Here is a 14,447-nt window from a genome sequence, read left to right on the forward strand (position 1 = left end):
AGAAAAGACGCAGGAGCTCAGGAACTGCTGCAACGATTCCCGGGGAATGCGCTCTGCACATGCTCAGGATAAAATCAAAAAAATAAACATGATCAAAGACTGGTCAGATTAAAAATTTAAAACGTTATAAAAATGATAAGCACTAAAAGTGAAAGTAAACACAAAGGCTATACTAATACTGCCCAGGAATGGAAGCACACAAAAAGTGCAGGGGTTGGGGGGAATCTGAGGACTACAACTCCCATGATGCCGCGGGAAGGGGAGTCGGGGCGGAGCTTTGGAGGCGAGTCACGTGCCCCTCCGCCGGCTGCGGGGACGGGTCACATGACCGCTGGCTCGTGGTTGCTGCGCGGGGCATCCCCGGCCTCCTGTCTCCGCTGGCCGGACGGGCGATGGCGAACGTGGCCAAGATGGTGTCGTGGTCCGGCCGGGAGGGCGAGGCGGAGGGCCAAGGCGAGGCCACGCCGCTGCTCAACGGCACGGGCGGAGGGGCCGCCGCCCCGCCCCGCCAGGTGAGCGCCGAGCCGGGGAGCCTCCAGCAGCAGGCGAAGTCTACTTTACTGCTGCCCCGGGACGTTATTGTTGTAAAACTCTGCTCGTCCGCCTGACAGATGTGAAACGAAGACTGGAGTCGACCTCCCCAAGGGCTCGATTGGTGGGGGTGGGAGGGGCGGTGTTCCTGAGCATGTCCAGAGTGCCTTTCCGGAATGAAGAATTGAAAGGCTCGCCTCCAGGCCGGGGAGTTGTTTCAGTAGCTGTTGAGTCCAGGAGCCCCTTCTTAAGGCGGTCATCCTCCTCTGTGGCTGCCTCTGGACTGGCCAGGGGTGTGTGTGTGCTGCCTGCCTGTGTCTGCCTGCTTGTGTGTGTGTGTGACTGGCCGCTGCCCCTACTAGAGGCAGGATGCTTGGTTGAAAGGGGCCTCTGGCCTGATCCATCTGGACCCGAACACTGCTGGGGGTGGGGTGGGAACGAGTCTGTCTGCATTATTCCTGCATTGCAGGGGGTTGGACTAGATGACCCTTGGGATCCCTTCCAACCGTAAAATCCTACGACACGAGCAAAGGGGCTGCCCGTGTCAGCTGCTCTTTCGTGGCTTCGTTGTCACCTTTGCATAGACCCAGGGTGCATTCTCAGTTCCATGGCACAGCTGTGACACGCATGACGTCTCGGGTGCCTTGTCATCTTGGGTGACGGGACAGCATATAAACATTTTGAATACACAAATAAGTAAAAGCAAGTATAAAGCGTGCTCTGAGCATGTGCAAAGTGCTTCCCCCTCACACGTCAGGGGAAACGGGTGGCCACTTTGGCGGTCTTGTGTGCAGGGCTCCCTGATAAGAGGCAGCCGCATGTGTGGGGTTTGGTAATGAATTTGAGCGGGGTCTGCAGCTTCCACATTCAGGTGCATCCGAGGCTGGTGAGTCTGGTTCCTGGATTTGCGCTTTCTTTCGTCCTGGCCCAGCTTGGCTCTAGCCTGACCTAGACGAGCATCCTTTTCCCCAGTTACAGATCCCCCAGGTGGTTTCAGAGGTGAGTTATAAGTGTACTGTTTGCTGGTCTATAGGGAAGGGGCTCTAAGCTCAGTGGTTAGAGCATCTGCTTTGCATGCAGAAGGTCTCACGTTCAACATCTGGCATCCAGGTAGGGCTGGGTTTTGCCTGTCGAAAAACCCAGAGTTCCAGTTGGTGCCGATAGGCAGACCCATGCTCAGATTCAGTATAAAACAATGACCTATGTGCTTACTTAATTTAGACCATTATTCCGAAGCATGAAGACTAGACTGTTACGTTAAAGTTATGGCAGTGACCATCACTTGTCTGAAACTGGATGGGCCATTGGTCTGTCCACAATTTTGCCTGCTTCTTGTGTTCGTTTGTTTATTGCATTTAACAACCAGCTCAAGACAGCATACTTTACTTTCCCCACCTCCTCATTTATACAATCCTGTGAGCCAGGGGTGTAGCCAGGATTTAAGTTTGGGGTTGGGGCAGGACACCCAAATCACCCTATTCCTGGCTCTGTCTAGCAAAATCAGAATGAAATGTCTCGACAGCAGTGGTTTCAAATTATTTTCTTTTGACTCCGATTGTTCAGAAAAATCTGTCAAAATCTTTCTGCAGTTTCTCTTTGAGTATTTTTATTTATTTACTTGATTTGGGGGGGGGGCAGCCCTCCCCTGTCCCCCCTGACTACACCTATCCTGTGAGCTACATTAGGTTGACCCAGGGAGCTCTGGACACTATATTGCTCCTAAGATTTCAGATTAAAACTGCAGACTGGAAGGAAAGGAGGACCTTTTTCTGCCTCTCCACTTCTAGCTACTCTCTGAAAACCGGAGAAGAATATTAGGGGAGTGAGCAGGGGAAAGAAGGACTAGACCATGTGAAAAATGAACATAATATTTTAGCTGCAGTTCATTCATTTTCAGCTTTGTACAGTACAGTGGTACCTCGCAAGACGAATGCCTCGCAAGACGAAAAACTCGCTAGACGAAAGGGTTTTTGGTTTTTTGAGTTGCTTCGCAAGACGATTTTCCCTATGGGCTTGCTTCGCAAGACGGAAACGTCTTGCAAGTTTGTTTCCTTTTTCTTAAAACTGTTAATACAGTTGCGACTTGACTTCGAGGAGCAACTCATAGCACGCGGTGTGGTAGCCTTTTTTGAGGTTTTTGAAGACTTTGGTGATTTTTGAAGCTTTTCCAAAACTTTTCCGACACTGTGCTTCGCAAGACGAAAAAAACCGCAAGCCGAAAAAACTCGCGGAACAAATTAATTTCGTCCTGCGAGGCACCACTGTATTCTTGTTATTAAAACAGTGTGCCTAGACATTCTGTTGTTGTGCCCGTAACCTAGGTTTAAGGTGCCATTTAGCTCCTAGCTTTCATATCTCAGTTTCTAACACTGATAGATAGTGACCTTTTCTCAGCACCAATCATCAGCTGGGTCCTGGGGACTGAATAGTTCTGGTCTCAAAGCGCCCAAAGCCCTAGCAATTAGCTGATGGACAGTTTTGCAAAAGTCGGGCATTTCCCCATTTCAGGCTCCCAGCTAGTGAGTTGTGTCTCTGCAAGTTGTAATAACCACCCTCTTGTTTCAACCCATTCAGAGTTTTGAAGGAGCAGCTCCCAGCTTCCCCTGAGTGTTGACATTATAAACATGGAGACTTTACACTCAACAATTGATTTGATCGTTCCCAGTCTTGCTATGAGTGCAAAGCAGTTGTCTCGGTCCTTTTGGAGTCTCATGAGGTCAAGCTGGCAGCGGTGTGGTTAAATATATGAAACGCTGTGATTTACCCCCCTAGCTAAAATACATTCCCTTCTTAACCAAGTCAAAGTGTTGCATTACATTTTGGAATGTCACATGTTGGCAGTCAGGCTTCACGTGCCTTACCTCGAAAGAGGAAATTTCCCACAATAAATGTGTTGTTTTTTTGGCCTTCTGAGACCGTTTTTATCTCTGCAAATCTGTTTTTTTCTGAAATATTTGCAACAACAAAATTGTTGTAAGCTGCTTTTGGAAGACTATGGCAGGAAAAAAGCAGCACGTACATATGTTAGTATTATTCCTGCTGCTCAGGAATTCCCTTTTCCCCCTAAGTGAGCTTGACAGAGTGCTTACTTCTACCTCTGAGATCTTGAATGATCAGAACTAAAAGCTCCAGCATCAGGGAATCTATCATAAAAGGCCTGGATGAAGAACACTGCCTTAGAACTCCTTGATTGTGAACAGTTTGCACATCATTTTGCTTGCTTGGCAGTTTGCCAGCCCACTTAATAAATTAAGAATTGAGGAGGAATCGCTCCCGGAACAGACTGTCGCATGGCCTAAATATGGGGATTATGTTTGCACATCTCTGTATCCCAAATTGAGCTTTGGGGCCTCTGCCCCCCCACCCCAATCGTACAGCTCCAAGACCAGGAGATTGTCTTGTTCCAGATGTGCACAATAGCTTTGCTATTGTTTGAGTTTCTTCCTGGCTGCTCAGGAAGTTCTCTAGGGAACTGGGAGCCAAGTCCATCCATTTTAGGATGCCGCGTTTGACTTGGAAAGGTGAAATGCTTTCTCTCTGTGTGTCTATATAAGCAGATGCTGGGAATTGTGATGGTTTGTGCTCATTTGAATTCTTTGTTTCCCAAGTGCTCTGATGCTGTGCGGAGCAGTTATCAGCCAGCATTTTAAAATTTCTTTAACCCCCTTTTTAAGCTTGCAGTGAACTGAGTGACCCATGACCAAGAACTGGAAATTCAGCGCCTCTCATTCAAGTTCTTGCCTTTCAGACTAGCAAGCTGTGACTTGCTGATGTTGACTCCTTTCCAGTTGACATAGATCGTTGCTTTTTCATTTTATTTCTTAAAAATTATATACTGCTTGATTGTAATAAAACCTCAAAGCGGTTGACAAAAAGACTTCCGTGGGCTTTGTTTTCGTTGCATAAGGAGAAGGATTATCTGAATTATGATGTCTTAAATTCCTTCAGCATTACATGTTTTGTTTTTTCCTTCTGTTTTTTTTCCTTCTAAAATTATTTCAATGCCCCTCCCTTGAGTTTCATAACATCCAGGTTGACGCACAGTTAATATATAAAAGGGCAACAGCACAAAGCGGTGCAGTCCTACTCTGAGTAGACCCACTGGAATGGATAGAATAGATGAGTCATGTCTGTTAATTTCAAGGGGTCTAACATTGGATAGAAGCCACAGACTGAGGGAGGGGTTGAAGATCAGTGTTCTAAATAAGCCAGGCGCTAGGCACATTTTGCACTTAGCTATTGGCCACTTGGACACGGGTGGCGCTGTGGTCTAAACAACAGGGCCTAGGGCTTGCCAATCAGAAGGTTGGCAGTTCGAATCCCTGCGACAGGATAAGCTCCCTTTGATTGGTCCCTGCTCCTGCCAACCTAGCAGTTTGAAAGCATGTCAAAGTGCTAGTAGATAAATGGGTACCACTCCGGCGGGAAGGTAAATGGCGTTTCCATGCGCTGCTCTGGTTCGCCAGAAGTGGCTTAGTCATGCTGGCCACATGACCTGGAAGCTGTCTGCAGACAAATGCCGGCTCCCTCAGCCAGTAAAGCGAGATGAGCGCCGCAACCCCAGAGTCGCTTGTGACTGGACTTAACTGTCAGGGGTCCCTTTACCTTTTTATCAGCCAGTTGCAACCAAGTGAAGATGCCTGGGAGCCAGTATGGCACCTGACATCTCTGTAATCTAGAGGTGCATGCCTTGGGATCGTTGGATCTGGACTGTTTTCACACACTAGCAGCACATCCTGTAGAATTTTATCTGTACAATCAGAATACATTTCTGGAACCAAAATGCTTTTTCTGAGCAGAAGCAGTCACCATTAAGAAAAATAGGCTGGAATAGGCCAATATTTATGTGCACTGCCCCTGGATAAAGTGACTTTTATTCTTTAAGTTCTCAGTGTTCTTACCCTAGCTCAAGGTTGTCATCTGAACTACCCAGATGTTTAACTGAACACACCCACACATGTATGTATGTACACACACAAACATATATTCACAGGACCAACCCTCTTCATATTTATTTAATGCAATTTATACACTGCTTAACTGTAAACAAAAACCTCACAGTGGTTTACGAAAAAGATAATAAACCTATCAACAATTTTCTTGTCCTTGCAGTTCGTTTTAGATTCTTTTTAATATTGATTTTTAAAACTTTTGTGACCTTCCCCTTGGGGGAACGGTGCGTGAGAAATAAAATTAATCATAGTAACATTTATTTTAAATATATACATACAGTGGTACCTCGGGTTAAGAACTTCATTCATTCTGGAGGTCCGTTCTTTTTTTTTTTTTTTTAAATCATATTTATTAGAGTTTCCAATAATATAGAAATATAACAGAAAAGAAAAGATAGAATATATTTAGAGCCTTACTTTCGTTATCTTCTTTCTAGGACTCCCTCCTCCCCCCCCCGACTGTATTCCCCTTTCATTAATTTGGTTCCACAAGCTCTCACTCCCAGTTTAAAACTTAATATGTTTAACCCATTAACCAATTTAAATTATACAATTTTATCATCATCCCTCATCATTAACAGAAAAAGAAAAAAGATTTTCCCCCAAGATCAACCCCAATTCCCTTCCACGAATTCCCTTTTTTTAAACATGCCAAATCAAAATACCATGATATACAAAAGTTATATAAAGAAATAGAAGATAAAAAATATAAGAAGGTTCAAAAAGATGGTTACATAGCCTTTGGATTCCAAAACTCCCCCCTCCCTTCCCCGGTTTGAATTCCGCATGTCCATCAGTCTATATGTTGTCAGCCTGGAGGTCTCAAGTCCATGGCCAGATTTTTCCCATTCCACCTTGCCGGTTTTCTTTTAATTTGTTTATTTTAATAATGTTTAACTTCAAAAATCCAGTCTAATAGAGGCCTTTAATTTCCTTGGTCTTTGCTGCTCCTCCCATTGTTCTTTCCGTGTCGTAGTTAGTCCTTTGTTCTTTTTATTCCTTACTTTCTCAGGTTTCTTGTCTTGTTCAGCTGCTAAAACGTTCTTATTCCGAAATCTGGTATCTCTACAGAGGTTTGTTGTTCAGGAACAAAAACTTACGTCCAGTCCCTTCCTTTCTTCAATAGAAAATTCTATTGTCTCCTTTTAATGTAAACACCTCTGTAGACAAAATACTATGTCAGTTTTGCAGCTTTCCCAGAAGATAAGTCCTGTGCGAATCCCAGAGTGATTTTCCACGTACGACCACTTGTAATGTCCCGAAACCCCTCTAGGGGGATTGTAGTAACTTTATATCCTCTAATCCAAAAGTCAAATTGTTGTTCCTTATTTTCCGACAGTTTATATCCATATTGTGTCAAATTGTAACAGAATTAGCCTGCAAAGTCCTTGTAACAAAGTCCTCTTTATATTCTCCAGCTTTGACAGCTACTTTGACAGCTGTCAAAGTCTCCGTCTCTCTTCGCCAGGCTCTACGAATCGCCCCGGTTCCCAGGGGGGGTTGCATTTTCCCTCTCACCCTCCACTCTTCTCCTCCAGCACAATTCTTGTAATTTCCCATCGTGGAATTAATAATTTTTGTCAGCAATAAACTTCTCTTTCGATCTTGGTTACCCAGTCCTTGTTTTAGAATGTTTACAATCGGGGGGGGGACTGACTTCCTTTTTAGATCCCCCCCACTCATGCCGAATCCGAAAAAAATTTCTTTTTTTCTCCTTTTGTACCCGGTTTCCCAATTACTCACGGGTTGTTGTTGATAGTCCGAATTTCCAATGGAAGAAGTCAGCGCTCTCCGTCGAATGGCATGCGGCTGCGCTCGGCAGGGGAAGCAGTGGACTCAAAGCACCACGCCACTCCCCGGCACCCGATCCGAAGCCTTTAAAAAGGCTCCTTCACGAGTCGGGAGGGCGCTAGCGGTGCCAGCCGAGTCCCCATGTCCACGGGCTCCGTGCCCGTGGTTTTTAAGGGTCCCCGCGTCGCCGGCGCGGTAGGACCCAGCCCCTGCCGAGCAGACTCCCTCCGGAGCTCGGAGGGAGTCCGCCATTCGGCGATGGCGCCAACCCGGAAGTCCCCCTGGAGGTCCGTTCTTAACCTGAAACTGTTCTTAAGCTGAGGTACAACTTTAGCTAATGGGGCCTCCCTCTGCCGCTGCGCTGCAGCCGCACAATTTCTGTTCTCATCCTGAAGCAAAGTTCTTAAACCGAGGTACTATTTCTGGGTTAGCGGAGTCTGTAACCTGAAGCGTCTGTAACCCGAGGTACCACTGTATTCATGTTGCATTCCTATCCACATATGCAGCTAACCCAGCCATTTACAGACACAGCAATTCAAATGGCAAGTATTTGGTAACCAACTGTGGAAGGACAGGACCATGAAAATACCTTGCCTTTTCATCTAGGGACGAGGCTTTACCTGAGGCCTGGTAGCTGATTCCTCTGACTAGCACACTGACATGCCTGTTTGTTTGCCCCCTCAGCTCACCCCGTCCTCTTCTTCCTTGCGACTCGGGCGCATGAGCTACGTGGACCTCGACGATGAACATGAACCAGTAAGTGAGAATTGCAGAGGGGGAGCCAAGAGGCCGCTGGGTAGCACTCAGAAACTGCCTCGGAGGGGACATTTTGGGCACCCTCTAGAGCAGCATTTCTCAACCTGTGGGTCCCCAGATGTTGTTGAACTACAACTCCCATCACCCCTAGCTAGCAAGGCCAGAGCTCAGGGATGATGGGAGTTGTAGTCCAACAACATCTGGGGACCCACAGGTTGAGAAACACTGCTCTATAGAGCATGGGTAGGCAAACTAAGGCCTGGGGGCCAGATCCGGCCCAATCGCCTTCTAAATCCGGCCCGCAGACGGTCCGGGAATCAGCATGTTTTTACATGAGTAGAATGTGTCCTTTTATTCAAAATGCATCTCTGGGTTATTTGTGGGGCATTGGAATTCGTTCATTATTTTCTCCCAAAATATAGTCCAGCCCCCCACAAGGAGGGACAGTGGACCGGCCCCCTGCTGAAAAAGTTTGCTGACCCCTGCTCTAGAGAAGGGAGAAACTTTTTGTCAAGCCCGAGGTCCACATTTCTTCCTGGACAACCTCCTGAGGACTGCATGCCACTGGTGGGCGGGGCCAGAAGCAAAAATAGGCGGGGCAACCCATGCAATTTTTCCTATTTATGCACTAGGATAGTTTCTCTTCTCTCACACCAACCCCTCCCAAGGTTCACATGGAGAGGCCTGGAGGGCCAGATTTGGCCCCTGGCCCTGAGGTTGTGCTTCCAAGTTGAGGGCTGATAAGACAACCCCCACCCTTGTGCCCTTCAGATGTTCTGGATTACGGTTCCCATCTGGAGCTCACCAAGTTTGAGAAGGCTGCACTTCAGCCCTAGCCAGGTATTTAGAACACTGAGGTGTTTTGCAGTCTTGTTGCTGATTTCCATTTTTCGAATGTTTTAATTGCTTTTATGAATGATCTCACTGCTCTTATTATTTTTGCAAGCCGCTTTGAGGTTTTCTAGGTGGCGTGTTGATTTCGTGAAATAAAAGAATAAAACGAACCCAGCTTTTGATAGGCGGCGTTAAGAATCGTGGCGATTGTGTCTTGCAGGAAATGGATCCGCCTCGGGCGCACCCTAACGAGATCCCTCACAGCGAGAAAGTCCTCTCTCTCAAGTACGAGGTGGGCACCCAGCTTAAGGTTCCAGCTGAAAAGGAACTGATGTGTGTGATGGTGGGAACGTTTGTTATAACCCAAGAGATCTACCCACCACCCAGGAGAGCTATCCAGCAGATTTTGTAAACAATAAACCCACAAAGGTTATGGAGAGGTCTGCTCCTCCTTGTTTGCTTATTTTGCACAGAGGTGTGGAGCCTGTGACCCTCTGGATCTATATGAATCTTGTTAACTAATAATTCAACTGGTTAAACTAATAAAAAGCTGTAGCATTTGGTTGTTTTTCTGTGCTGGGCAAGGAGGAAGAGGCTTCAATTCTTCTGAGTGCAGGGTGCAAGGGAGGTAAAGAATATTCTGTCCTTCCTCCACTGATTCGCCCTCCATGGAATTCCTGTTCGCCTATGGGGATCAGGAGACTACTACTTGAATACAAGGCTGCATGAGGGCATTGGTGGGATGGTGCAATCTTGGAAAGTGCTGCTTTTAGTAAGTTTTGAGGCAAAGTGAGCCTTTCCCGAGCAAGCTGCATTCCCCGGCTTCCTGTTTCTATTTTCTCACTTCCCTTCTCTCTCTTTTTTTGCTGGTTAAGAGCTTGGACTATGACAACTGTGAGAACCAGCTGTTCTTGGATGAAGAGAAGAGGATCAAACATACGGTCAGTCCATCTCCAGGGCCGAAGGATTGCTGTGGGGTTCCTCCTGCAAAATCTCAGATCTGGTTATATGTACGCCTCCCTCCCCACATCCAAAAGTCCTCATTTTAAAAATACAGTGGAACCTAATCTGTTCTTGTTGCTGTGCGATATCCAACTGCATTCTACTCAGAGTAGACACACTGAAAATAATGTAATATCCCTTGATTTCTACTCCTTATGACTCATGTTTGACACAGCCCAGTATTATTTAGTCAGCTTATTAGTCGCTTGCTACATAGAGAGCCTCTAAGTGACTTACAAAACTTTTTAAAGCATCACGTAAAATCGGGAAGAAAGAGCAATCCGTTTCAATAAAAACCATGCAAAAATCCACAGAAAATGTCAGTATTGGAAGCCATCATCCAGCTACATAATAACTTTTATAAAAGTTATTTTAAGCATTTTTTCAATTCATTATAGATCATTTCCCAGAATGCTTTTTATTACCTTACGAGACCACCACATGATAAAAGGTGTCTTCTTTTTGTTTACATCTCCAGCAGATATTTGTACCTGTCTTATACATTTTTGCTAGCTTACTGGGAGTTAAACACCAACGGTATTTATCATTTTCATATAATTTTCTTTCCAATGCACAGCACACCAAGAATTTCAAATCTGTTTCCCATAGCCTTTCCTAAGATGAAAGTCGAATATTATGCCCCTAATAGAGAGGTGATTTATATTAGGCCGCTCTTAAATTGAACCGTGTCAATAAGAAGCAGCATAATAAGGCAGCCCCCTCTGATTGCGACTTCTTCGAACGCAGGCGTTCCGGACGGTGGAGATTCGGCGGTGGGTCATCTGCGCCATGATCGGGATCCTCACCGGCCTCGTTGCTTGCTTCATCGACATTGTGGTGGAATACATTGCTGGGCTGAAATACAAAGTGGTAAAGGGCAGTATCCTTTGAGTGCAGGGCAGTCGCAGAGGTGGGCACACTCCCGAGGGGGGCATGGCACGGAGGGTGCCCTCCCAGGCACGGGATAGCCGCTCGGGTGCCCGGAGCGGCCCGTGCACCCTGCAACCGGGGGCAGAGCGAGCCGTTCATGGGGGTGGAGCGAGGCCCCCACGGCGGACATTCGGCACCACCCGCCCACAACTCCCAAGCCTCCCCCGAGCTGTCAGAACGAAGGGGGAAGGGGGGAATGCTGCCGGCAAAGCGGCGCAGCTCACCCCCTTTACCCCGACGGTTTGGGGTAGGCTTGGGAGTGGCGGGCAGCGTGCCGAATGTCACCCCCCTCAGTGAGGGCACCCAGGGCGGTCTGCCCCCACCGCCCCCCTTCCTACGCCCCTGGCGCAGGGCCGGCATGAGGCGTTTTGCTGCCTGCGGGCGAAGGACAGGAGGGCTCCTTCGCCATGTGCTGCGAATGAAAGCCAACCAGAAAGGCAATGGAATTTGAAAAAATGGTGTCCTCCGCCATCCCTGATGGCGGCAGAATAGCTTGGATGGCAAGCATGGGGCTGATGGGAGTTGGAGTTCAGAATATCTGCAGTGTACCAGGTGGACGTAGGTGAAAAGGTATAAAACATATTCCAGTACTAACATGACTGTAATGTATCAAGCCGAGGCCTTCCTTCTTTTACACCAGGGCTGGGTGACGTTAGATTTTTCAGCATTTTTCACCAAAGACAGCCAGACGTCATGGTTTGGCAATATACCGTGATGTTGAAACAAGCTGCATTGGCCCCAGCCGGCTAGACCAGGCTTCCTCAAACTCGGCCCTCCAGATGTTTTTTTGGCCTACAACTCCCATGATCCCTAGCTAGCAGGCCCAGTGGTCAGGGATGATGGGAATTGTAGTCTCAAAACATCTGGAGGGCCAAGGCTGAGGAAGCCTGGGCTAGACACAGGGTAAAACGGCCGCTGCTCTCACCTGGGACCCTTCCACCTCAGCGCCTCGCAGGCTAGGGCCAATGTAGTTGGCCCTGGCTGCTGCTCAGCTGGGGGCTGGAGGGCTCCCCCCACTTCAGCTGAGTGAGCCCTGAAACCTCAGCAACATCAGGGTTTGCTCAGTTGTAGCCTAGAAGAAGTTCCCCCCACTCCATCTGCAGCCTCAGATGCGGTGGGGGGAGACTTCTTCCGGCCCCCAATCTGAGCGATCTGACACCACAGCAGCATCGGGCTTTGTGCAGCTGGGGCATAGAAGAAGCCTCCCACCCACCCCTGCTGAGCGATCGGGGTCGCTCAGATGGGGAGGGGACAGTTTCATGGAGCCCCCACCCCACTGCCGGCTTGGGCAAGCCAGTGCCAGACTGGGAGCTCCGCTAAACACTTGGCAGAAGGGAGCAGCAATCGGGCGCCTATCAGCCGAGCAGTTTGAAGATGATAATAATAAATAATAATAATATAATTTATTTATTTATACCCCTCCCCAGCCAAGATCGGGTTCAGGGCAGCTAACACCAGGTATAAAAACAATTGATTAAAATACAACTTAAAAACAGGATTAAAATACAACATTAAAATGCAGCCTCCTTTCAGTAAACTCAAATCAAAAACTTTTTTGGGGGATGAAAACGTCAAATCTTCACCAAGGCCAACTATCCAGACTGGTCCTATGTGGGCCAGAAAAAAGCCAGGGAAGTCCCCAATTAGGAGGGAGGAACCGATGCAGCTGGTTTCTCCCTCTGCTCCGTATGAGGAGCAGACCGTGATACGTATTTCACTCAGCAGTATATCGCTGGTGAAACCGCCGTGTTTCCGAATCCCCTTGCTAGCAGCACCCTCTGAATGAAGCTGAGCCGCTGGCAGAGGGACTCAGGAGCGCAATGGTTTCATCTTCGATATACTGCTGAGTGAAACCAACATCGCCGTCTACTTCTCATACTGGTCCTGGGCAATATGTCGATATATCGCCCATGCCTATTTTACACACATCCTGCCCTCTCTCCAAATCCATGGCCAGGTATTGTTTTCCCCTTTTAACCTGCTTTCCTCAGATATTGACAAATTCACCAAGACAGGCGGCTTGTCCTTCTCTCTGCTGCTCTGGGCCACGCTGAACGCGAGCATTGTGATGGTCGGGTCCGTTATCGTTGCTTTTATTGAGGTAAGGCCTCCGCCCGGGTCTCTCGCCCGCGCCGCCATTTTGCAATTCGCGTCTTGGCAAAGGGTGATGCTCCCAATGAGTTTCATGATCCCGTTTCTGCCTTGCCTTTCGTCCAAGGAGCCATACGCGCTTTACACACCCCATTTTAACTCTCGCAACCACCTTGTGAGGTAGCTAATACTGCCTCTTACGATTTGCGTGTGGAGGGTAATACGTAGCGACTGCCCAGTCTCGGAGCTGTTTGAATGACAGAAATACACCCAAGCAAACTTATTTTCTCTGTTGTTGTTTTTCTTGTAGCCTGTGGCAGCTGGTAGTGGAATACCTCAGATCAAGTGCTACCTCAATGGAGTTAAGATCCCCCACGTGGTCCGGCTGAAGGTGAGAGAGGGAGGACAGGTTGTGCCTGGCAATTTTTAGCGTGTCCCTCCTTTCCCCTGATCCACCTGAGACTTTTATGAGGGAAAGTTGCCCCTCCGCTTCCTTAGTGAGAGCATTTTGTGTGTGTGTGCGCTCGTGTGCGTGTGTGTGCATGTGTGTGTGTGTAAAACTGGACATGAAAAATGGCCCATTTCTCTGCCACACATCCAAACATGTTGCTAGACGTGTCTGCCACCGTTGTGTGATCTGCTGCTTTTCACCTAGCGCCCTATTTGCACTATGCATTTGAAGCCAGAATCATGCTGCTTTAAACAACTATGGCTTCCCCCAAAGGATTCTGGGAAGCCGAGAGTTGCTAGGAGAGCCCTTTTCTCCCTCACGGAACTACAGTTCCCGAGCGGTTTTAAGAGTCAGTCCCTCTTGCCAGGGAGCTCTGGGAATTGTAGCTCCGTGAGGGAACTAAGGATCAGCGAACTAGCTCACTTGTCTTTGGTGACAAAGATCAGAGTAGTTCTCTCGCCTCACTTCCTTTGGAACGAGAGTCTTGTGTTTTGGTTCGGCGCCTGTTTCTTTTCTGGCAAGATCTTTGAAGGTTAAACGTGGACTCCTCTCTTGCGTCAGCTCAGCGCTTTGTGTCTGAGGGAACTGAGCATAGGAGCCCAGAGTTCAGCCCAGAATGGGAACTTTAAAATAATAATGATAATGATGACGATGATGTATCTCCTTTCTTTGTAGACACTGGTGGTTAAAGTCTGTGGTGTGATTTTCTCTGTGGTCGGAGGCCTGGCGGTCGGAAAGGTAACTGAGGAGAGGAAGCAGAAACTTCACCCCAAAAGGCAGCTACTCCTGCCTTTCCTATTTAACAATGCCACCTTCCCGGCTATTTTGCATTGCATTCTGGGAAGGTTTCTGCTTGGCAGCCATTGCTCTCAATGGCGCTTCTTCGTTAGCCTTTGCCCTTGCCATTTGTATTGGCCTGTACCCAACTGCCGCCTTAGGATCATGGCGAATGAGACGTGCTTCGTGGCTTTGACAATGGGAAGAAAAGAAAAGAAAACTGTGCCTCAGGCAGCTTGTTTTGCTGCGATCAGAATAATTGTTTAGGGAGATGTTGCGCCAAAATAAGAACCTGCCAAGTCAGGCCAATAGCTCATCTGGTATAATAATAA

The 14,447-nt window shown here is 47.7% G+C and overlaps 1 protein-coding gene across 1 annotated transcript in view; it reads left to right on the plus strand.

Moving 5' to 3' along the window:
* Positions 1-329: 329 nt before the first annotated feature.
* Positions 330-14,447, plus strand: part of CLCN7 (chloride voltage-gated channel 7) — a 38,146-nt gene continuing 24,028 nt past the window's right edge. Inside the window, exons 1-8 of the mRNA XM_080981025.1 lie at positions 330-512; positions 7,959-8,030; positions 9,085-9,156; positions 9,740-9,805; positions 10,614-10,746; positions 12,788-12,897; positions 13,198-13,278; positions 14,014-14,076. Coding sequence (XP_080837151.1) covers positions 393-512; positions 7,959-8,030; positions 9,085-9,156; positions 9,740-9,805; positions 10,614-10,746; positions 12,788-12,897; positions 13,198-13,278; positions 14,014-14,076 — 717 coding nt within the window. The 5' untranslated portion in view covers positions 330-392. The remainder of the gene's footprint in view (positions 513-7,958; positions 8,031-9,084; positions 9,157-9,739; positions 9,806-10,613; positions 10,747-12,787; positions 12,898-13,197; positions 13,279-14,013; positions 14,077-14,447) is intronic.

Source organism: Podarcis pityusensis (assembly GCF_964106645.2).
Source record: "Podarcis pityusensis genome assembly, chromosome: 14".
NCBI lineage: Eukaryota > Metazoa > Chordata > Lepidosauria > Squamata > Lacertidae > Podarcis > Podarcis pityusensis.